The following is a 24,272-nucleotide window of genomic DNA, read 5'->3' as shown; positions in this document are numbered from 1 at the left end:
TTTTTCATCATAAACTGGATTCTTGGATGTAGACTGTTCAGGTAACTGAGAGGAGTCTAATGTGTCTGGGCCATGAGGCCAAATAGAGAACACGTCATCTACATATCTTAGCTCTTAGCTAGATAGAAGATTTGAGATGGGCTTAGTTTATGGCTTGTTTTTAGAAGGATTTCAGAAATGCTATCACCATTCCCTATGTCTGGGGCATAGGGAATCTGAAAAATATAGCCAGGTCTTTGAAAAAGTACAACCTCTACACGACCTTTTTAAGCCCCACCAGAAACTTGTTACTCTTATCTGTTCTACCAAAGTACCCTGTATCTGCAAGTTGGCTTACTTTGGACAGACAGGTAGAGCAACCACGATGCAGTTAGAAGAACACAAATCTTATATCTGCAACCATGACTATGGTCACTCCAGCCTTGCAGACCATGTATTGGATACAACTTACAGGTTCTCCTGAAAAAACCACCATAGTAATTCAAAAAAGAAAGACTTTGGAATCTGCAGCAGCATTCACAAGTCAGTCTAACTTAAACAAACATGGATGCATTAAACTTCCCAAAATTTGGGAAATAATAATTGTTAGAGGTCCCAGTTTACATCATAGGCCATTTACAAATGCCCATAGAGGACACACCACCTAGGTAGGTTTCATTTAGTATTGTGTTGTCTTTGTGTGTGTTACAAGTGTTAATTGTACTCCTGAAGATGTCTCAGTGACTGAGATGAAATATCAGAAGCATTAAAATTAGTTTTTAATCCTATATTACTAAAATAATGAGGGATTTATTATCCCCTTAACTTAATTTATGCTGCCGGAAAAATAGCCTCTTGGCTCTTTATCGTAGTAATAATAATATATGGGTACACCAGTCTGGCAATTCATTAGTAGGGGTATACGTAAGTTCGGTTCACTTAAACCTTGGTATTATCCAGGTTTATCTACTCACTGACAAGACCTCAATAAAGGTCGAAACCGGTCTGGGTAGTGACCTCTCCTCATAACGTAAAACAGTAATACATCTCCTAGGAGCCACGTTTTACATTATGAGAAAAATATTAAGGATAGCGATGCAGCTTGCTCCACCTTTGCTCCGAGTTGTATACTACCCAGGTGTTGACTTATGCTTGGACTCGCCGATAGTTCTTTGGCATGAAATGCTTAGATTTCAATCTCCGAATTTCGTATCCAGCTTTAAAATAATGAGAGATTTATTATCCCCTTAACTTAATTTACGCCACCGTAAAAATAGCCTCTTGGCTCTTTATCATAGTTTTTAATCCTTTTCTAGTGCTGTCTATACTCTATTAGACTTAATTTGTTCTTATTCCAAAAACATTATCATACCATTAAGTAACAAATATCAGTTTTTTTTCCTTAAACAAAAATAAAGCACTTATTATTATTGTGCGGGGCCCCTCCATGGTGCCCAAAGACTCATTATGAGATGTTCAAACCATTCACTCAATATGCCATACACTCCTTGAACAAGAGCCACCACACGAAGTTCAGGTTGTGCACAGCACAAAAGTACTACATCCAAGGAGTTGCTGAAAATTTTTTGTCTCTATTATAGCTTTGATGGCCCCAAATATGGACAAAGTGTATATTCACAAATTTAAAGGAATACTCTGTGTATTCTCCAAACCAATCTGTCCCCCCCCCCAAAAAAAAAATCCATTGCCATTCCTAACAACCACTGATTGCAACCAAGGAATCTCAGGAAAAAGTTAATGCATTTTAAAAAAGCATGATATTTGGTATGGCTTAAAGACTTCCCCTTAAGCCATACCAAAAATAGCTACTCTTATCTGCTCATAAAATATCTTCTCCATCATCTAGCCCATCCTGGAATGTATAGCATCCCTTGTTCCTGCAAGTCATGGGAGGACTTTGGCAAGAATATAGAATATATAAATATCAAGAAGGTGGCAAAATATTCTGGAGGTTGTTGAAGAAGCTTAGGAATGGAGGAAAGAGTGCTGTAAAAGGAGTTAGAGATCATAAAGGTGACATGAAAACAGGAGAAAATGATATCATTGAAGTATGGAGTAATTACTTTGAAAAACTGCTAAATGAAACATGCAGTGATGACAGCACAGTGGTAAAAAACACTGACCAGGCATGCAGTCAGGAATATATATCCATACTTGAAGTAGAAATAGCCATCAAAGGCTTGAAATGTGGAAAGGCAGCAGGAGTAGATGATATTCGACCAGAAATGCTGAAGTATGGTGGTATAAGAGTCTTACAGTGGCTGCACTGCATAGTTCAGAAGGCCTGGATAGAGGGACGAATTCCCGATGATTGGAGTAGAGCACTCATAATACCCATATATAAAAAGGGAAATAAAACTGAATGTGAGAATTACAGAGGTATTTCCCTACTGAGTGTTCCTGGCAAGATCTATGCAAGTATACTTGAGAAACGGTTGAGAAGAATTGTGGAAGAAAAGCTTGGTGAAGAACAAGCTGGATTCAGGCCAAATAGAGACTGTCAGGATCAGATCTTCACTTTACGACAAATAGTCGAGAAAGCATGGGAATATAACAGAGATCTGTAATTAAGTTTTGTCAATTTGAAAAAGGCATATGACAAGGTGCCAAGAGAGAAGCTAATCAATACGCTACAGTTATATGGTGTCAGTGGGGCATTATATCAAGCAATAATTAGTCTTTATTTGAGTTGTAAGTCAGCAGTTAGAATTGAAGGAAGTACAGGAAGATGGTTTAATGTTATACATTAAACCATCTTCCTGTACTTATCTTAAATCTGGTGTGAGACAAGGATGTACATTATCCCCTCTGTTATTCATTATCTATATGGATCACATTATGAAGCAAAGTGGTATTAAACATGATATCAAAATTGGAGATGTTAATGTTAGCTCTTTGCTTTATGCAGATGATGTTATACTTCTAAATAAATCCGCTACAAGTCTGCAAGATTCTCTGACTAAATTGAACAGCTGTTGTAATAGATATGGTATGAAGGTTAGCAATAAAAAGACAATGAAAATAGGCAGAATCATTGAAAATGTCAACTGTGTTGTGAATGGAGAACCTGTGGAACAAGTAAAACATTTCAGCTACTTAGGCATGATTTTTACTGAAGATGGTAAATTAAATATAGAAATAGACAACAGAATCAGCAAAGCTGGTGTGGTGGGAAGTCAATTGAATAAATTCATATGGAATAAGAGAGAAATTAGTCGGAACACTAAATTAGCTGTATACAAGACAGTGTTCAAACCAGTTTTAACTTATGGATCTGAGAGTTGGGTCAGAAGTAAAACACTTGACCAAAGACTAGAGACCACAGATATGAGAGTCCTGAGAAAGATTATAGGCGTGAACAGATGGCATCAATGGCAATATCATATTAAAAACGAGGATATTAGGAAAGAACTTGACATTGTCAGCATCCAGGAATGTGTTAGCAGAGCTAATCTGAGGTGGTATGGTCACTTAAACAGAATGGGCGAAGAAAGATTAGCAAAACAAGTGTTCTCTGCCAGATTGGCAGGAAAATGACCGAGAGGAAGACCAAGATATAGGTGGATTGATAAGGTACAAAGTGCCTTAGACGATAGAAATATAAGATCTGATAATGTTGGAGTCTTGACAAGTAACAGACTGATTTGAAGGAAAATTGTAGATAGGAAGTTAGTAATGATGTAATTTTTTTCATGTAGTACTATCATATCCTGTACACCCCCTTGAGGGTACATGGCAGGAATTTGATGATGATGATGTTCCTGCAAGTTATCTCATTTTGGAAAAACATGTAATATCTGTCTGGAGGAATGCAGAAACTATGTCCATTACCTGCATTACAGCCATTCTTGAGTGACAAATCATGTCATGCCAAGGATACAAATTACCAGATACAATGGAACAAAATTCCCCTTTTATATAAAGAAACAGTTATAAGTTGAAGAGACGATTTCTAGAATCCACGACAATCACCAAATATGAATAAATTTGGCTGTCTTACTTTATGAAAAATCTGAGAGACCGTTATCTTGAGACCTTCGGCAAGATTTGATCACTGCACCTGAAAAGCTTGCCAGTTAGGAATGTAGTTCTTCCTTTCACACTCTGTATTTGCCTTTCTGTAGTGTGCCTGTATGCATATGCTTAGTTGTAGTTGTATTTCTTTGTGCCCATAAAGAAGCCTTGGTGACCAAGGCTCACCTGTTATCGATGCTTCTTCAAAGCATCCATAACAGATTGTTTTGTGTATATATACTGTTTGTCAGCTTGGCTTGAAATACTGTATAATTTACCGATTGATATTTTTTTTTCAAATCTTAAACAAAATTAAACTTGCCAAGAAATTATATTCTTGTTTAATCCTTTATCCAAGTGTAAGCATACAGTTGGTGTATGAATTATCTTCACAACTGGGTTACTTACATATAGAAGTGTTGAACATCTGTATATGCATATACTAATGTTCTATACATTACTGTTCTACAGTATTTTAATTTAATTAAATAAATGAAAACTTAAATATTCTGTTTCAAATTACCAGTTTCTGTTGTTAATGAATTTATATTGTGAGAAAGCATGAAGTAATCAATATTTTTGTTTGTGTAGTTGTGTATTGTTTATGTACATTCATATGTAGCGTTAATTTTTAATGAAGTGATCTGCGTGATTGTAAGGTAGTTTATCCGGAATAAGTATTATAGTTTAATGTTTGGCTATTTTTAATATAGAAGTTGAAAAGACTTGCTTAGTTCACTGAAAGTGTGAGATTTTACTGCTTTCAAACAAAGCGCTGGGAAGACAACATATAATGATGATGGCTTGCCTCACTTCACGACTAATCGGAAATTGAAAGTATTGTGTGTACTGGAGTATGCACGAGTGGGAAGAATATGATAACTAGTCAACAGAGAGAGAAGATATGTAGAGATATGGAAGAATTTTTGGAACAAGTCAGTAAAAGTCCTATTGGTAAGTCTTTCATAAAGAAAGAAGCTTAAAAAATATTTAGCTGTTATGTTACAAGGTAACTGGAATAACAGTTGTGGAAGAAATTTATAGGACTTTGGAACTTGATAAATGAAGTTTTTCATATAGAAGGAGAAATGCTTATCAGATATATAGCAAAGTAGAGTTGTGTGCCCTCCCACGATGAGTCCTTGGACTCCCTGGAGGTGTCACATAATAATAATAATAAAAGATATTAAAAGTTCCATCAGAACAGTAATTATGTGTTTGATTAATTTTCCTTGGAAATCCTTTGTAGAGAAAGAGGAAAAAGGTGAATCTCGAAAGGAGAAAATAATGAAAATATAAAGAAGAAACATTTGTGTGTGACTTTTCTAGAAAGCATTAAAGGAAGAACACTGGACAATGTTTGAAATTGAGCATTTTATTGTCCAGTCTGAATGTTTCGTGTCTATGAATAGGAAATACACAGTTAGTTGCAAGAGATTCTTAAGAGAAAAGTGGTTTTAATGATAAGGAATTGTTTCTCCTGAAGAGATAAAGAAACAATGTTATTTTTAGCTGGCACAATTTTCGTCCCTGACAAGATGTAATTTCTTTAGATTTTAAGATGAGTTACTGTAGTTAAAGTTCAAAATAATGTATACATCTTTTAATGTATCTTAGTATTATTAAATTGTTTTCCCTTTTTATATATAGAGGCATGTAGACTCAGTTTGCTTAATTATTGAGGAAGTTAAGATTAAATTTCAGCAATAGAAGAGAATTATCATAGCAATATATACAACAGACAAAACATTAGACATGCCTACCTAATAGCATGTCAGTCTTCCTCTATCGTGAATAACAGCCTGTACTCTCTGAGGCATTAACTCCACTAAATTTTTTACTTAGGTTAAGCGATTTTTGGTTGGTCTCTTGTGTATTCCTCCTTACTTACAAATTTAATTAAAACTGAAAACATAATATTTTATTTATCATTATTTTGTATTATTTTTAATTCGCTTTAAGTTTATTGCCATTGTTTGTTTATTTTTTTGTTAAAATTGTCAAATCAGTAATTTTCGTATAAGTCCAGGTAAATGAATTAATTGGGATCAGTGGAAGTCAAACAGTGAGCCGAGTGAATACGATTATAAGCAAAGTGTAAAAACTCGATTGTAGCTTAAATATTAAATATTCCAAAGCACATTACTTAGATTTTTTACTTAGGTTAAACCCCATGTGAATATTGTAAAAAAATAAACTTTGTTTGTCTTGGTATAGTTTGTATTAGATGTTTTTGTAAATAACTCTTTTCAAGCTAACTGTATATACTGCTTTAATAAGAATATGTTAGAGTGTTAAAAACAAAGGCAATGTTTTTGTCGCCGAAGCTGTACATAGCGGCATTAGAAAGATTGTTATTGAAACTTGTATGCATGAGAAAGGCTTGCAGGCTCTAAGTGTAAACATCTCCGAAGTCAGTCAGAAAGAGTTCAAACAACTTTCCGATGGCCGGCAACTTACAATCAAAAGAAAGCGGAGGAGAACAAAAGGCGTGCCGAACTTGAAACCTAAGATGAAAGACTCATACCGATTCTTCGGGGGTTGCCAAACTTCATGCGAGGTCTCAGAGGAAGCCTAATAAAAAGGGACTGAAGCAAGCAGAAGGAGTCCCGGTTCCAGAATTGCTGTCAGAGGGGAGGCCGCCCGGTCCAGAGTCACCATCAGAGAGACTGCACGGATCCACGTTGCTCAAGAGTGGAGTTTCCCGCTTCCAGAAAGGAGCTTCTCGGTTCGAGATGTCACTAGAGAGAGACTACTTCTAGGCCGCAGACAAGGTTTCAAATTGCCGAAAGGAAGAGTTCCAATTGCTGGAGAAAAGTTTCCAGGCCTAATGCCCAACATTCACCAGTGTGTTGCGTTTTCATTACAATTTGATGAATCAAACGACTTCACTGATATTGCTCAGTTAATGGTATTTATTCGCATGGTATTTCAAGATTATTCAAGTAAAGAAAACTTTTGAAAATTTATACCATTATTGGGAAGGACTAGGGGAGAAGACATTTTTCCGGCATTTGATGAATTTGTGAAACAACACGAACTTCCGCTTTTTAAACTTGTGTCTATTACTACTGATGGTGCTCCTGCAATGATAGGTTATAAATCAGACTTCATTTCATTATGTAAAAACGATGACAAATATCCAATTTTTTAATGTAACACTGTATTATTCATCAACAAGTACTGCATAGTAAAAGATTAAACACAAAAGATGTTTTGAATATTACATTTAAAATTGTAAATTCTTCGAGGAAAAGCCCTGCAATGGCGGTTATTTAAATTACAGGCAGATGATGATAGGAAACGTCTGTTGTACAATAATGTTTGCTGGCTCAGCAGAAGTCAATTTTTAGAAAGATTTCTTGTATTAATTAACGATATAAAAATTTTCTTGATGAAAAAGGAGATATTTATCCACAATTGAGTGATAAAAGATGGTTGTTACACTTATCATTTTTAGTAGATTTCTGTATGAAATTAAGCAATTTAAATTTAGAGTTACAAGGTAGAGATAAAAATTTAATTGACATGTTAAGTTCAATAAAAACTTTCCAACAACACTTACTTTTATTAAAGAAAAATATAAATGACCGCGAATTTAGACATCTCCCATATTTATTAAAATTTTTTGAACAAAATCAAGAAATGCTTTGCTATGATTTAAAAGAATTTATTCGTGAAATAGAATTAGTTGAGGAAGAAATAAATTCAAGATTTAAAGATTTTAATAAAACTAAAATGATTGTATCTTTTATCAATAATCCATTTCAAGAAAACTTGAACATCACAGAAATTTCAAATAAAATTAGTGGGCTGTTTGATATAAACCAAGCTGAAGTAGAACTTGAGATAATAAATATTCACAATAATTTACATTTAAAATCAATAAACAATGAAGTCTCATTTGGAATATGCACAGGAAAAATTACCAATATCAACTGATATTGCACGAAAAATTCTGTCATGTTTCGGATTGACATACTTGTCAGACTCCACTTTTTCAAATATGACCATCATAAAAAATCAATTAAGAAACCAAATTACAAATGATAATTTGGATGATTGTCTGCGATTGGCCACTTCTTCATATCAACTTGACTATGAAAATATTGCGAGGTCCAAACAATGCCAAATTTCACATTAACTTTTTTTTTTTTTTTTTTAAATCAACCAGCATTTCCTGTAACTTGTGAGTTTGTAATCAATCTGTTGTTTTTTCTAACTTTGGTTTTCCAAAACAGAGAAATAAATATTTTATTTCAATATATTTGTTTTTTTTTGTTGTATTAAAATAATTAAAAGTGATAAATTTTTTAAATACAAAGTTTTTAGTTGTGTATTTTTTTAGTTGTTTATTTGTGCATAATCAGATATCAGGTTCAGGGAACGTGATTTATATAAGAGAGTAGATCGGCGAATAACTTTTTATAGAAAAGTAGCTCGCGTAGTAAAAAAGGTTGAACACCACTGCCCTATGGCATCCCAGAGAGATTTGATCAGATTTAAATCCAGGGACCTTGGAGGTCAATGGATGGTCCCAAACTCAAATGAGTGTTCCTCAAGCCATTCCTGGGTAGTTGTAGCCCAGTGGGGCAAACATTGTCCTGCTGAAACAGACTGTCGGCTGCATGAAGGCCATGAAAGTGTGTAGGTAATCAGCCAACACATTCTGGTAGCGTGCAGCATTTTAAAGACTTCTCCAGACACACTAAGGACCTAATATGCCACATGTGAAAGTTCCCCAAACCATCACAGAGCTGGGGGCCATGGCTGCATGCAGTTGACACCACACCCGCAGCCTCCAGTCAGCTTGGTACAACTGAAAATGGGATTCATCAGCCCACACAAATTTTGATGGCCCCGACACCAGGCGAGGCACAACGACGAGCTGTCAACAGTGGTACATAATTAAGGCATCGACTCCCATAGCCAATGGTATGCAGGGTATGCCTTACCGTTTGCTTGCTCTTGCTGATGTAGCTTGGATCTCCAACATTGAAACTGAATGTGATTTGTGCTGCAGTTGATCTGTATGAGCATGGATAGTCTACATCAACCCGGGTCATCAATGGTGTGTTGTCAGTCACCATTTGCTCATTGTTAGGTCCACTGATGGTATACTCATGGTAGACCCTCGATACAGTTGCCCTCGAGAATCCTAGGGTTCTTACCACTTGGGCAATAGAATGACCCATCTGTCTTACTCCAATAATATGTCCACAATCAAAGTTGCTGAGATTGCCACATTTACCCATGCTTATTGATTGTGATACACTGTTGGGAAGCCTTGATGTCTGCCTATTATCACCTGCATTTGGTTTGGGTATGTTTCACTCTGAACGGGAGACGCCAGTGTCAACTTCCCATAACCCCTATCTAATATTTTGTCCACTTAGTGTACATATATCTAGGATCTCACTTGTGTGCTTAGATTTCAGTATTGAAATTTGATATCACTTACAACTTACTTCTACAAATGGTGCAATAGATAACAGGATTTAATTAAACTAAAAACTGACCTTCCTACAGAGGCCAATGACTTCACATCATTTGCCTCAGTATCCCATAATGCAAAGCACACATCCTTTCGGATGTGTGCTTTGCATTATGGGATACTGAGGCAATCGATGTCCTATGTCTGTAGATGCGTGTGTTCATGGAGCCAGCTTGCCTGTGTTTTGCCTTATGACACTTCACATGCAAACTTTCTTTGTTTACATTTGGATAAAGGATTAACCAAGAATATAATTTCTTGCAAGTTTAGTTATAAATTACAGGAAGTGTGGGGAGGAAAAAAAAATAATCTGTAATCCAGAATATTTTAATAATAAGGTGATACACCTTTTCACTATTTGTATATAGGAAATATATGATTTCTGCATTAATTTAACTGCAGCGTTCTGGATCTGGCTAACTCTCTCAGGTCATGAGTGATGAGTCTAGTTAGTGATCCTTTAGGGTCACTCAGTGAGACTTAGAGTGATCTTGTAGACCACTCAGTTTTTGGAAAGTTACCTCTGCACCTGAACATTACCTCAATAAAGATCAGAATTGGTCTGGATGGTGGCCCTTCCTATAATGCACAGTGTTATACACATCTGAAAGGAAGTGTGCTTTGCATTATCGGATACTAAGGCAATCACCATGAAGTAATTGGCCTCTATATACAAGTAGCCTAGTCATGACAATACTTCATGGGCATACTTTGCTTACAATTGGATAGGGATTAAACAAGAATATAATTTCTTGCTAAGTTTAATTTAATTTATTACTGGGAGTGGGAAGGGGGGAATACTTTCTATGGTCTTAAATAACTTTGGCATATTTGTTAAATGACAAAGAATAAACGTTTTTATCATCATCATCATCATCATCATCATCAGTGGTCCTAGCAGACACTCAAGCACCCACAACCTTCCAACTATTCTTGGACTTTGCAACCGCAACTTGAGGATAAGGTGATTAGCCATATGCCTCCCGGAGTGTCCTATGTCTGTAGATGCGTGTGTTCACGGGGCCAGTCTGCCTGTTCTTGGAGACAAAAAACCTGAGTTTCTGGGTGAAAAAACCCCCCCTACCTTGGTATGAGACTAGCTAACTCACTTTCATCAAAAGAGGCCAAATAAAGGTTCCTCATGTCACTAATAGGAATCGAACCCAGGTCTTTCCGACCAACGGGCTTTGTCTATATCAACTGTGCTACGGAGGCTAAATGTTTTATACCTATAGGATTTGTGTTAGTGATGCAATCAGTGCAACTGTTTGAATAGGTGACTGAAAGCAATCACCTATTCAAGGAAATGAAGACTGAAAATTTGGATTAGAAAAGAAACCAAGTGTTAAAAGAAAAAGAAAAAAAAACGGATGATCTGAACTTCTTAGAAGACAGTGAACATCTGCAGAAGGTCATGTTGAAGAAAAGATCCAGTATTTGGAGAGTGAATAGGATTATGTGGTATTCTGGTAAGTATTTGTGCAGTTAAGTTCATTTATGATATCGAATACCTCAAAATGTTTATCTGCAAGAGCTGAGTGTAACCGAGGAGAAAGAAACAAAAAGTTGAAGCTGTGAATGTTAAAATCATTAAGGAAAATGACATTGCTATCAGGAATGTCAACACCAGCAAAGTTCATATTTAAAGAAAGAAAATAAAAAAAAAATCAGAAAGATAGGTGGCAGTAGAAAAGCAGCAGAGCCAGTAAAAATGAGAGAGGACATTTACCAATAAAGATCAGAAAGAGTAGATTCTAGACTGGAAATGTTCTAGTATTCGAATAACAGAATGAACATGTGCACAAATACTGATCTATGAGATGGAAAGCAGAAAATTGAGATGTGTAGTAATCAAGACAAATGATAATTGAGTTCTGGTTAAGGATAGATGTGGCTTTGAAGATTGGAATTGGACATCATTGCGGTTTCAACTAAAATCATGTATATTTGTGATATGGATCAGGAAGTTCATGAGTTGGAGAGAACATGAAATATATGGTGATGGATTCTTTGATACATGAACTTCTTCAGTGACTACAACCTATCAGTATCACTCATTGCTTAGAAATAATGAAATTATTCACTAGCTGAGCCTGAAGTCTTCTAAAGTTAATTTTCATTTGGTTTGCCCGAGTGTACTATGTGGAACTGCTTAATGATCCTTATGATATATTAATTACCTGGTGGAATTCTTTCAATTTATTTTATCTCCTAAGTAGGGAAGAAAATAAACAACTGTAAGAATGTTCTGGAGGCCAAACATGACTTTGGCAAATATAAGCTGTAAAGAGATAGCATTACACTTGATGAAATTCATCTAATACCTAGTGGTATATTGTACCAAATACTTACTATTTTCTCTGTGGGAAGAGAGAATTACACTTCAACTTCTGCCTATACTTTTTCACTCTAAGGTAGTTTCCTCTAGAATATGGTTTAATATGAGTTCACTGAGAATATATGCAAAGTTGCTAATAGGCATATCAATATATAAAATTGTATGTTGAGAATGTAGTTGCAACAGATCTAAATTGCTTTCCAAGTTATTGTGCTATTATTTTCTTTGATGATTCAAAAGAAAATAAACTGTAATGTGTACATTTTAAAACCAGTTATTTTAGTGTTATTCTCCATAGTTAATATTTTTTAGAATTCTTGAAAAATTAATGTGCATACAATGTGCAAAAGAATTAAACGAAATTTATTTTTGAATACTAATTATCAAACATATGGAAAAAGTCTTTATAATGTAATTTATTTTGAATAATTCTTGTAAAACTCATTTACATGAGATGGAAGTGGCTTCCAGTCACTAACAACCAGTTCTAGTGTCCTTAATAATATAGTCTGAGATTCGGTATTGCAAGAAGAATCTATTATTTTTTTCCTCAGTTTAAGAATTACGTCTTGCAAGCAGTTGGTGTCACAGATTTCCAGTTCCTTTCCATGGAGTGTCAACTGCAAATACAATCATATGCAATGGGTGTCATTTTAAAGTAAATAATTATTTTATGGAATAAAATATGTATACTATATTATTTATAATTAAATTTAAGAGTCACATAAAAATTATAAAATAATATGATCATGTTTGTATACTGATTGAACCATTTAGTAGATAAACTGCATTATGGATTAATGTGCACATAGCTAGAGGATAATTTGCATGCATTTCAACAATATAATGGGATAATAAAGTGATCTAAGTAGCTAGTAGTGAAACAGTTACACAGTGAGAATAGAAATTAGCTTAATTTCCATTCATTATACATTTTACCAAGCATCAGTATAAAGGAACCAAAACTGTGAGCATTCAAAATTAAGTGAATAGCACTGCTGGCAAAGAATGCCTATCATCTAAGAATAAAACAATATACTATTAAGAAATATAAAAAAGTATTAGTATAATTCCAATAGAATTTTTATACTGCATTAAAGTAATCAAGTTTTATTAATTATATTAATATTATTATAGGTAAATTAAATATTTTAAAGAATTTAATATAACAATTTCCCAGACTGTGGATGAAGAAAGTTTATTATTATTATGGCTGAGATTTAGTGGTATATTATATAAGGCTCCTGAACTTTTTGTTTAAGTAAATATTTAGATTTAAATGTTCTTCTGTGTAGTAGTTTGGTATTTAACCAAAGGAGCCCATGACTTGCATCCATTCCATGTTGTGCAAGACCAAATTGATGTAGCTTAATAAGCGTGATAAAAGTGGCTGTTAAATTGATTTTTTTAGAATATAAGTAACACATTCAGAAATACCTTTAGCATCCACGTGGAACTGAAAATTGGGCGGAGGGGCTATAGAACGTACTAAAGTGAACACTATAACAAAATGATGCACTATTAATGAACTATGGAAAAGTCACTGCCTAAGTCCCATGGAAACATTGCTCACTAACTGCAAACAGAAAAAGCTGAAAAACTTCATTATAGCAAACTGAATTTCCTAGCAAATGTTACAAGAGAAAATTGTAAAATTTGCTAGGAAATATAATAAAGGAAGTGGGAAAAGTAAATGGCAAGAAATTATGCATTGAGGACACAAGAGAAACTATACACAAATCACACAAAATGACAAGATGAAAAAAAAAGTACAAATGCAAACAATAATACAAGACATAAAACTAGAAGAGCGTGGAATATATAAAAATCTAGTAAATTTCAAAGGGTATTACATTATTTTAAATTAAAGTCACTTACCTAAAATCATAATGAACTATTATCAATACACATACTGATTATAAAAATTTAGGTTTTACAATTAAAATTGAAAATTTAGGTAAAAAATTCGAAATCAGAAATTTAGAATTTTTTATAATTTTGATTATAAAGAATTATAATATATCTTATAAAGAATCTTCAAAACACAAATGAGCTGCTACCCAAACAAATGTCATAACTAACTTTGAATTAAAGAAATACTATATATTGTACTATATTTCTTTAATTTATAGCTCTAAGAGAACAGTATCGATTTATGCCAGCTACACATCATTGGGTCTGTGTTCAATCACGCAGACATTCACAACAGCTATGTATCACTTTTCCTCTCAGGCTGACTAATATTCATCATTTCTGTTCCGTTCCTCATTGTAAATGGAGATGACAAGGGACCAACTACTGAAGTTTTCAGGTTATTTTTGATTTTAAGGTACAGACTGTATAGATTTACTTTATTATGAAGTTTTTAGGTAAGTGACATTAAGCTAGCATAACATTTTGAAATTTAAATATTAAATCTGGATTATCATTTTTCATACTTCTAGTTCTTTCCTTTGGCCTACTATTATTGTTTGCATTTTTACTTTTTCATGTTGTCACTTTGTATGCCTCTATCTATAGTTCATGCTATTGCTTCGTTCTGTCATTACTGAACTAATGTATGATTTCCCATCATTTCCTTTGTTCTGTTTCCTCTGATTTCTTTTGTTCTACTTCTCATGACTCTTTTTTTTTTTTTTTTCAATTTCCTTTGTTATATTTTTCTCGATTGTGTCGTGACGTTCTATTTTCATGTTGTGTTATAATCTGCCATCTTGTTTCAAGTCACTCTTATTAATAAAACAACTAATTGCAAATTGATCACCGATCCAAAAGTAGGGAAATTTATAATTATACTGCGCCACCCTATTTTTAGATTAGTCTATATAAAACAGTAGGATCAATTCTTAATTAAGTTAGCAGTCTTCTCAATTATTGTGGGTGATTATTATGGGAGATTTCAACTATGGTCGCATTGATTGGAGTGAGGAGAGGACACACGGGAGGAAGGAACTGGATTTTATGCGGTTATTAAGGGATAACTATCTGCGACAGCATGTAATGGAAAATACTAGGGGTCAGAGAGGGCTTGACCTAGTAATTACATCTAAGGATTTGGCTGTAACAAATATGACCACATTGCCACCAATCGGTGAGAGTGATCATAGGGTCTTAACTTGGGAGGTGGCTAAAGGTGTAGAATTTTCAATTAAGACAGGGTACATGTGGAATTATCGGGCTGGAAAGTATGACAAACTTAGGAGTTTGATTGGTTCAGTGCCATGGCATGTACAACTGCAAGGACCAGAAGTTGATAGTGCATGGGAGGTAGTTAAGAAGTGCTTGCATGAAACAATGGCTGACTATATACCTAGAGTCCGAATAATAAATCAAGTAGGGGTTAAATGGATGAATAACACCATTAAGCTTGAGTTGCAAAAAAAGAAACAACTATGGAGGGAATTTAAGGAGAAGGGTGACCGGCAGGCACATGAACGGTATAAAGCGCAGGCCAGAAGGGTGACGAGTGTGGTAAGAAAAGCAAAAAAGGATTACGAAAGAACATTGGCCATGCAGGCTAAAGAGAATCCTAAACAGTTTTTTAGATATGTAGCAAGTAAAAGGAAAAATGTACATGACAGATTGATTTTAAAGAATGCCGATGGTAGGGAGGTAACTGAATCAGTTGAGATAGTTGAGTTACTGAGTGAGCACTTTGCAAAAGTATATCATCCAGGTGGTGACATTGCAGAAACGAATAAACCAGTAGATTATACGGGAATTGTGGTTAATGAAGTGGAGGTGAGTAGTCTATTGCATAACCTCAATACATCTGTGGGATTGGATGGTATACCAGCTCGTGTTGTACGAGAAGCAGCTAAAGAATTGTCAGTACCCTTGACCATTTTGTTTAATTTGAGTCTCGGGTCTGGGTTAGTCCCGAGCGGGTGGAAAGAGGGGAAAATAGTTCCACTGCATAAAGGTGGTTCCAAGACTGCTGTTGTAAATTACCGACCGATTAGCATATCAGGAATCATTGTCAAGGTCTTAGAGAAAATAGTCAAGAGGAAAATACAAGATTGGATAGAAGAAAATGGGATACTGTATCGGGGACAGCATGGTTTTGTGACGGGTAGGTCATGCCTCAGTAACTTGCTCACATATTATAACACAGTGACAGCTGAACTGGATAAGGGTAATGGGTTTACGGTGATTCTACTGGACCTTGCCAAGGCCTTTGACAGGATTCCACATGGAATTCTAATCAGTAAATTGCAGCATATGGGAATGGACATAGGGTTGGTGAGATGGATAGGAGGGTGGTTGACGGAGAGATATCAGAGAGTGGTTTACTCGGGAGTAGAGTCCACAAGACGGCCTGTGACTAGTGGTGTGCCACAAGGATCTGTTCTTGGACCACTGCTGTTTAATTTGTTCATAAATGATATAGGAAATGATCTGAGAGGAACAGTTCATTTGTTTGCGGATGATGCGAAGTTGGGTAGGGCAATAGTGAATGCAGATGACGTCAAAATTTTGCAGGATGATTTGGATAGATTGGAGGTCTGGGCTAAGGAGAATGGATGTCAGTTTAATGTGGCAAAATGTAAGGTTATGCATTTTGGGGTGAAAAGATTGGCGGCAGTTTACTGCATTGGTGGAACCCTGCTCCAGGAAATTGATGAGGCACGAGATTTAGGAGTGTTGGTAGATAAGGAATTGAAATTTAGGGGACACATTGCAAAAGTGACCAAAACAACTCATCAAATCACTTGGTTGCTGAAGAATACGTTGACAAGCAGAGACAAGCAGGTTATTGTTCCTCTGTATCGAGCCTTGATAAGACCCCATCTAGACTACTGTGCTCAGATTTGGTCACCTAGGTTTCTTCTTGATGGGGAGGAGGTGGAGAGGATCCAGAGGCGAGTGACCAAGATGATAGCAGGTCTGTGGAATGAACCGTATGAGAACAGGTTGAGGATTTGAGGGTTGCAAAAATTGGTTGATAGGCAGAGGAGGGGAGATATGATTGAGACATTCAAATTACTGAAGGGTTTCTATAAAATTAATTCAGAAGATATTTTTGAGAACAGGGCTGGTTGTGGGAGGACTAGGGGACATCCATGGAAACTGGGCAATAGTGTGGTTAATAAAGGTGTTAGAGCTGGGTTGTTTACTTTTAGAGTAGTGAATGAGTGGAATGCGCTCCCTGAGTCTGTGGTGGATGCTGTGACAGTGAATGAGTTTAAGGCGAGGTATGATAGATACTGTATGAATGTCAAATAGTTGTGATGAATATGATTTGGGGCCTCCCTCGATGAGTCTAATGACTCCCTGGAGTTGCCCGTAATAATAGTAATAATAATAATTAGGCCGAATTATTTACTATTCTACTTGGGGCACCCACAAGATCCGAATTTTTTATGAACGGTGCAATAAAAGGGAATTCAGGCAAACACAATATTTAGATTAACAAAATAAAACATTTAACATATGATATATAACAAATACAAGAATTCTACTTTTAAATGAAACAATACAAATAACTTAATACATCTTGCTAAGTCACTCATTCCAGTTCAATGTTCTAAACTTTAACATACAATTCACAGCTTCAAAATTACAAGCTTTCTTAACTCAAGTTAATAAAACAAAAACTTCTCATTTGATCAGTCTGCACATATCTATCAGTTGTACTTAATGTTTAAATTCACAGCAGGCACTAATCAAGGTAGACAATATTCCAAGCAATCTTATTTCGGACCTTGAACTTCGAAGATACGTTATAGTTAATGTTAGAATAAACAAACATGTATGACTACTCTTACCAGATACAATCTTCAATCCATCAATTTATTGTGAGCACACTTATGAATTAACTTATTTAAGCTAGCGGAACACATTAAATAAAATTCTCCAACGCTTTAACTGAACTACTGTTAATCGTGCTTCACTACTCTAAACAACAGCAATAAGGTACTGATATCTTTCCTTGTTTACTTTTCTCCAACTAGTTAAATTCATTATAATTCTTCCCAGGGCAACATAGAATTAAGACGTAATCCTAGACTAACTGGAACTAATCAGAATTTCCCATTGAATGTCCAGTTCTTTATTTATCCGATTACGACATCAATTTTCCTCTGCAACAACAGCTGATTTCACTTAGAGCTGAGTATATGATTCACTACGTTTTTGCTCACTTCTAAAGACTATTCTCATGAATTTCTGCCCTAAAGAATTTATAATTTTCTTTCACTTCTTTGCTTGTATCCTACCTTCCTTCAGGCTTCGCAAAACTCTCCCCTTTTCTCTCATTAAAATTCTTATTGTCCCTCCTTTCTCCTTTTGGTTCCAAGGTCACGCACTCTTCGACTCGTGCTTGTTTATTTCATGCGTGTCCATGACAACCAATGAACGCAAACATTTCGCTAATGTAATACAACGCTCTACTACTATATAAGTGATTACATAACGTTAAATTTTTTACAAATAAGAATAAACAGAATATTTGAGCTACTTAATCAGCTTTTTCATTACGTATACAATTATTTATAATAACACTTTTCGTTACTTTATATATATATTTTAGTTATCATAAATTCTAGACATATTATTATTTAATAAATTAATAGTAGGTTAAGTTTAGAATAAACATTTAAATAGTAATCCTTAATTAAGGAACAATAAATAATTTTTATACAAATCATGATTAATATATAACAAGCAATGTTAAATGTGAATGAAAAAAATAAATTACACAACATAGTTTCATTCACAATTTAACAATTGCTTTTGTGTTATTTTTCATCTTTTATTTCTGGCAATTTCCTTTGTTTTCCCACAATTTTCTTTGTTATGTTTCTTGTAATTGCTTTTATTATTATTATAATCATCGAACCTCCATGGAATGACACGCATTCACTCTATGGAGTTGAATGTGTGTGAGAAAGTCAACTTTCTCACATACATCTTCATACCATGACTTAAACACATTTACTGTCTCTGCACTCACCACACTTTTAGGCAATGCATTCCAATTAACCTATTACTCTATGAAAGAAACCTACTCCTCCTTCTTATACAGTTTCCACAGATGGCTTTTTGTTCTCCCCATCTGCATCCATTCTATGAAAAATCTCATCCACATTAATCTCTTAAAAATTCCTTAGTAACTTTTTCTCCAGCATGTTTCCCTCACATGCATGCCTCCTATATCTATTAGACTCTGCAATTTGCATTCACTCAGCCTATCTTCCATACTCAACATTCCAGAGTAAAAGCCACCTTGGTCAATTATCGAGACCATTTCCAACATCTCTTCGTATTTTTGAAAATCAGGTGACCAAATCTGTATGTGGATGAGATTTTTCATAGAATGGATGCAGATGGGGAGAAGAAAAAGCCATCTGTGGAAGCTGATTAAGGAGGAGGAGTAAGCTTCTTTCATAGAGTAATAGGTTAATTGGAATGCATTGCCTAAAAGTGTGGTGAGTGCAGAGACAGTAAATGTGTTTAAGGCATGGTATGATGAGATGTGTGAGAGAAAGTCTTGACTCCATGTGCAGTCTGATCAAAGCCTTATTCAATGGAATCACATTCACGTCATTGCCATAAACTATTCTGTTGTCCACACAAATTTTAGCAAAAATTGTCCCCGAAATTTCAAGTCCCTATCCACCATCATCCCAAGATCCCTCATCTCCACTGAGATGAGGGATCCTCTTCTAAGATATCTCCACTAATCTTAAACTCTGTATCCCATCTTTGCTTTCCAAATTTTAAAACCTTACACTTTGTAGCCATGAACTGGTAACCCTATGCACTTACCCATTCATCAAGTCTTTTCAAGCTACAACTTCTGTTCTATTTCTCAACTGCATCTCACCATGCAAACCTTCATCAATATCATTAATATGGTGGTTACACAGCAACAGTCCCAAAGAAGATCCTTGGGGCACACTATTAGTGAACTTTCCTCACCTGGGATATTGCACCCTCATACACAAATTGCTGATACCTATTGGACAGTTAGTCTCACATCCAATACACTCATCTAATATCTAATCCCATCCATTCTACTTTAAGTACCAACTTATCATGTGGCAATGTATCAAAGGCATTTGAAAAATCTAAATATACCACTGTGTATGTATCTTCCCTGTCCAATGCACTTGTCATCTTGTTATAATGAATAAGTAGATCACTGAAACACAATCTTCCTTAAGTAGGCCCATTATGTCCATCAAAGAGAATGTTGCTGATAACCCAATTCTGAATCTTAGTCATCACTAACTTCTCTAACACTTTAGCCACAACTCCCAACAAACAGACTGGCACCATTTGAAACCTTAGTCCTATCACATGCCTTATGAAGTAGAACAATTTTGTTCTCTTTCCACTCCTTAAGAACTTGGCACAATCAAACCCATGTTAAAAAAGATACCGGTTGTTCAGGAGTTAACAATAGATGTTTACTCCCTGGAACATTCCCTTAAAACTCATCATGATATATCATCAAGTGCTACAGTCTTGTTAACATCAGGTTTATTTAGTTCCTCATATACTCACTCACCATCAGTGGTACCACCCTCTCCACTGCTCTCAAGTTCTACATTAAGTTTCTTTTGCAAGGATGAATTATCTTTAGGAATTGCTTATTTAACATCTCAATTATATCCTCCTTAGTGGTTATCATTCTACCATTTCCGTCCATAATCATTCTTTCTTCTACTGGCCACATTATCGAAAGAACCTGTTAGCTAACTGCTGCACATACTGCAATTTGCTAAGATGCATAAAGAGTAGGTGAGTCACCTTTCTTACCTACCCTTTATACATCTCATGCAACCTTCTTTCATCCATTTCCCATTTACCATATGTAATCTCCTGACCTTTGGTGCATTCAGACACTGCATCTGCCACATAGTTCCTGAGCTGGACACAAGCAACACTGACCTCCTTTCCATCTAATTCTCATTCCATGATATAGCTACAAGCCATCAACTGAGTTTGTCATAATCACCACACATATATCCCTTTCTCACATAAGTCCTTATATGGCTGGCCCTATAAAGACGTGTAAGAATGGGATCATCAAACTGGAGGAAGATATGATTGATTGATTTTTTTCAGAGGATGTTATTGTAACATCCTCTGAAGAGAATCAAATCCTATGATCCTTGCATATCCTCTGTTATGTGCTACCTAAGGTAGTTCTCTCAAAAGATCAAGAAATTCATTCTCTTTGTCCCCAGATGCTGTCTCTTCATTTCAAATTATATTATCATAATTAAAAATTCCTTTTATTTTGATTACTTTGGGTATTTGTAAACAAGCATAATAGCTCATTTCAGTTTTATAACAAGTCCCACCACCTCTCAGATGTAATTCCTCCATACCATGACCCTTCCAGCCATTCCTCTCCATTCCTGCTGATCCTACATCCCTCCAAGGCCTAAATGTTTCTCTCACCTCCCTGGCCATCTCAATATTTTCTTGTCCATGTGTACATCCACTTCTCATACAGTGGCTTCCTGATCCCCCCCCCCATTTCAATCTTGTGTTCTTGCATTCCTTCTCTCTCCCCTTCACTCATGCCACTCACAACTCTCCTACTCTACTTTCCTATTCTTCCACATCACCTCTTGCTAGTCATTACTCTGCCTTCCAGCAAAAGTCTCTCTCACATAAAATCCATGTACTACCAACTCTCACATGTACTACCAACTCTTTTGTCCACTTACTCCTCATATCCAATGCTTCAATCATTCTGCTCATTCTATCTCCAGGAAAATAAGCCTTATGCATCTTCTCATTCACCACATCTCTAATAATTGAATCCCCATACAGAACAACTCTTGAATCATTTGTTCCCTCTTTCACTATCTTTTATTCCAATCTTCCTCGCTCTTCTTTTCATGCATGCTCCACTAACATACCATTCATAATCTTTGTTTGCCGTCTCAATTCATCACTACCATACTCAGACAACACATTACCTTTCACTCAACAACCTCCTGATATCCAATTCTTATATTCTCCTTGTTACAAACCAAATCATTTGTTCATACTACCATCTCATTTGTTCACTTAGTCCTCATATCCAATGCTTCAATCATTCTATCTCCACGAAAACAAACCTTATGCACCTCCTCATTCACACACATCTCTAATAATTGAATCCCCATACAGAACAGCTCTTGAATTTGTTCCCTCTTTCACTGGCTATCTTTTATTCCAGTCTTCCTTGCTCTTCTTTTCATGCATATCTAATAATTCTCTTCATTTCACTATGCATTTGCTTCATCCCTTGCCTCATCTTCACCAACTCTGCTTTCAGTCTTGAATTACTTTCTCACTGACATTCACACTCTGTACCTTGTCAGCCACACTCTCTTGTTGTCTTTTGCACGCTGCCCTACTGTTTCTTTCAAACGCCTCTTTCATACTCTCATTCATGTTTCTTTTGCCATTGTTCACTTCTTCAACTCTATTATCTACAACACTCTCAATTTCATGCCTTTCACAATTAACATTTTCCAAATGTTAATTGTGAAAGGCATTTTATTTCACATTCACTTAATTTTCCCACTTCCAGCACATTTCACATATCATGTACTTGCACATAAAACACACATTCTGGACATCCTCTTGCTTCCATGCCACAATTCATTCTTCCTTGGTAGAGAATCCACACACACACACACACACACACACACACACACACACACACACACACACACACACTACATCTCGTGTAATCTCTCATGTAAAATCCTGAACAATGTCTCTTGGCCACCACTATTCTTGTTTGCATTGGTGCAAGAATGCTACCATTTATGCAATGTACCCTTTACATATCCAGCAAAATCTTTAGAGCTATCAACCAATCTCGCATTTGGTTGATGGCACAATCACATTTCAACTATGTGGTTCGAACAGTTTGCATTAAACTTTAAATTTGAATAGTTTGAACCATGTGGGTCAGAATGCTCCTAAATTTCATTAAATATCTCTATTAAATCTACTGTATTCATATTATATTCATATAACTAAAAAAAAAGTTTCATCATCATCATCATCATCATCAAATTCCTGCCATGTACCCTCAAGGGGTGTACAGGATATGACAGTACTACATGAAAAAAATTACATCATTACTAACTTCCTATCTACAATTTTCCTCCAAATCAGTCTGTTACTTGTCAAGACTCCAACATTATCAGATCTTATATTTCTATCGTCTAAGGCACTTTGTACCGTATCAATCCACCTATATCTTGGTCATCCTCTGGGTCGTTTTCCTGCCAACCTGGCAGAGAACACTTGTTTTGCTAATCTTTCCTCTCCCATTCTATTTAAGTGACCATACCATCTGAGATTAGCTCTGCTAACGCATTCCTGGATGCTGACAATGTCAAGTTCTTTCCTAATATCCTCATTTTTAATATGATATTGCCATTGATGCCATCTGTTCACGCCTCTAATCTTTCTCAGGACTCTCATATCTGCAGACTCTAGTCTTTGGTCAAGTGTTTTACTTCTGACCCAGCTCTCAGATCCATAAGTTAAAATTGGTTTGAACACAGTCTTGTATACAGCTAATTTAGTGTTCCGACTAATTTCTTTCTTATTCCATATGAATTTATTCAATTGACTTCCCACGATACCAGCTTTGCTGATTCTGTTGTCTATTTCTATATTTAGTTTACCATCTTCAGTAAAAATTGTGCCTAAGTAGCTGAAATGTTTTACTTGTTCCACAGGTTCTCCATTCACAACACAGTTGACATTTTCAATGATTCTGCCTATTTTCATTGTCTTTGTCTTTTTATTGCTGACCTTCATACCATATCTATTACAACAGCTATTCAATTTAGTCAGAGAATCCTGCAGACTTGTAGCGGATTTATTTAGAAGTATAACATCATCCGCATAAAGCAAAGAGCTGACATTAACATCTCCAATTTTGATATCAGGTTTAATACCACATTCCTTCATAATGTGATCCATATAGATAATGAATAACAGAGGGGATAATGTACATCCTTGTCTCACACCAGATTTAACATTAAACCATCTTCCTGTACTTCCTTCAATTCTAACTGCTGACTTAGAACTCAAATAAAGACTAAGTATTGCTTGATATAATGCCCCATTGACACCATATAACTGCAGCGTATTGAATAGCTTCTCTCTTGGCACCTTGTCATATGCCTTTTCCAAATCGACAAAACTTAAATACAGATCTTTGTTATATTCCCATGCTTTCTCGACTATTTGTCGTAAAGTGAAGATCTGATCCTGACAGCCTCTATTCGGCCTGAATCCAGCTTGTTCTTCACCAAGTTTTTCTTCCACAATTCTTCTCAACCGTTTCTCAAGTATACTTGCATAGATCTTGCCAGGAACACTCAGTAGGGAAATACCTCTGTAATTCTCACATTCAGTTTTATTTCCCTTTTTATATATGGGTACTATGAG

The 24,272-nt window shown here is 35.6% G+C and overlaps 1 protein-coding gene across 4 annotated transcripts in view; it reads right to left on the bottom strand.

The window, feature by feature from the left end:
- Positions 1-7,015: 7,015 nt before the first annotated feature.
- LOC150094133 (CBP80/20-dependent translation initiation factor-like) overlaps positions 7,016-24,272 on the bottom strand; it is a 145,166-nt gene continuing 127,909 nt past the window's right edge. For 3 of the 4 annotated variants that reach the window (XM_090412241.1, XM_090412239.1, XM_090412238.1), the window contains one exon: positions 12,245-12,466. Coding sequence is in view for 3 of the 4 variants with exons in the window: in XM_090412239.1 (XP_090268365.1) it covers positions 12,263-12,466 (204 nt within the window). In the remaining variant the exon portion in view is untranslated. Of the gene's footprint in view, positions 7,098-12,244; positions 12,467-24,272 lie in introns of those variants that run through there. The other variant, XM_090412240.1, reaches the window with a different exon arrangement.

The sequence above is a fragment of the Typopeltis vanoorti genome, chromosome 22 (genome assembly GCF_054136105.1).
Source record: "Typopeltis vanoorti isolate ZY-2024b chromosome 22, IOZ_Tvanoo_1.0, whole genome shotgun sequence".
NCBI lineage: Eukaryota > Metazoa > Arthropoda > Arachnida > Uropygi > Thelyphonidae > Typopeltis > Typopeltis vanoorti.
This window is presented reverse-complemented; position numbering and strand designations above follow the sequence as displayed.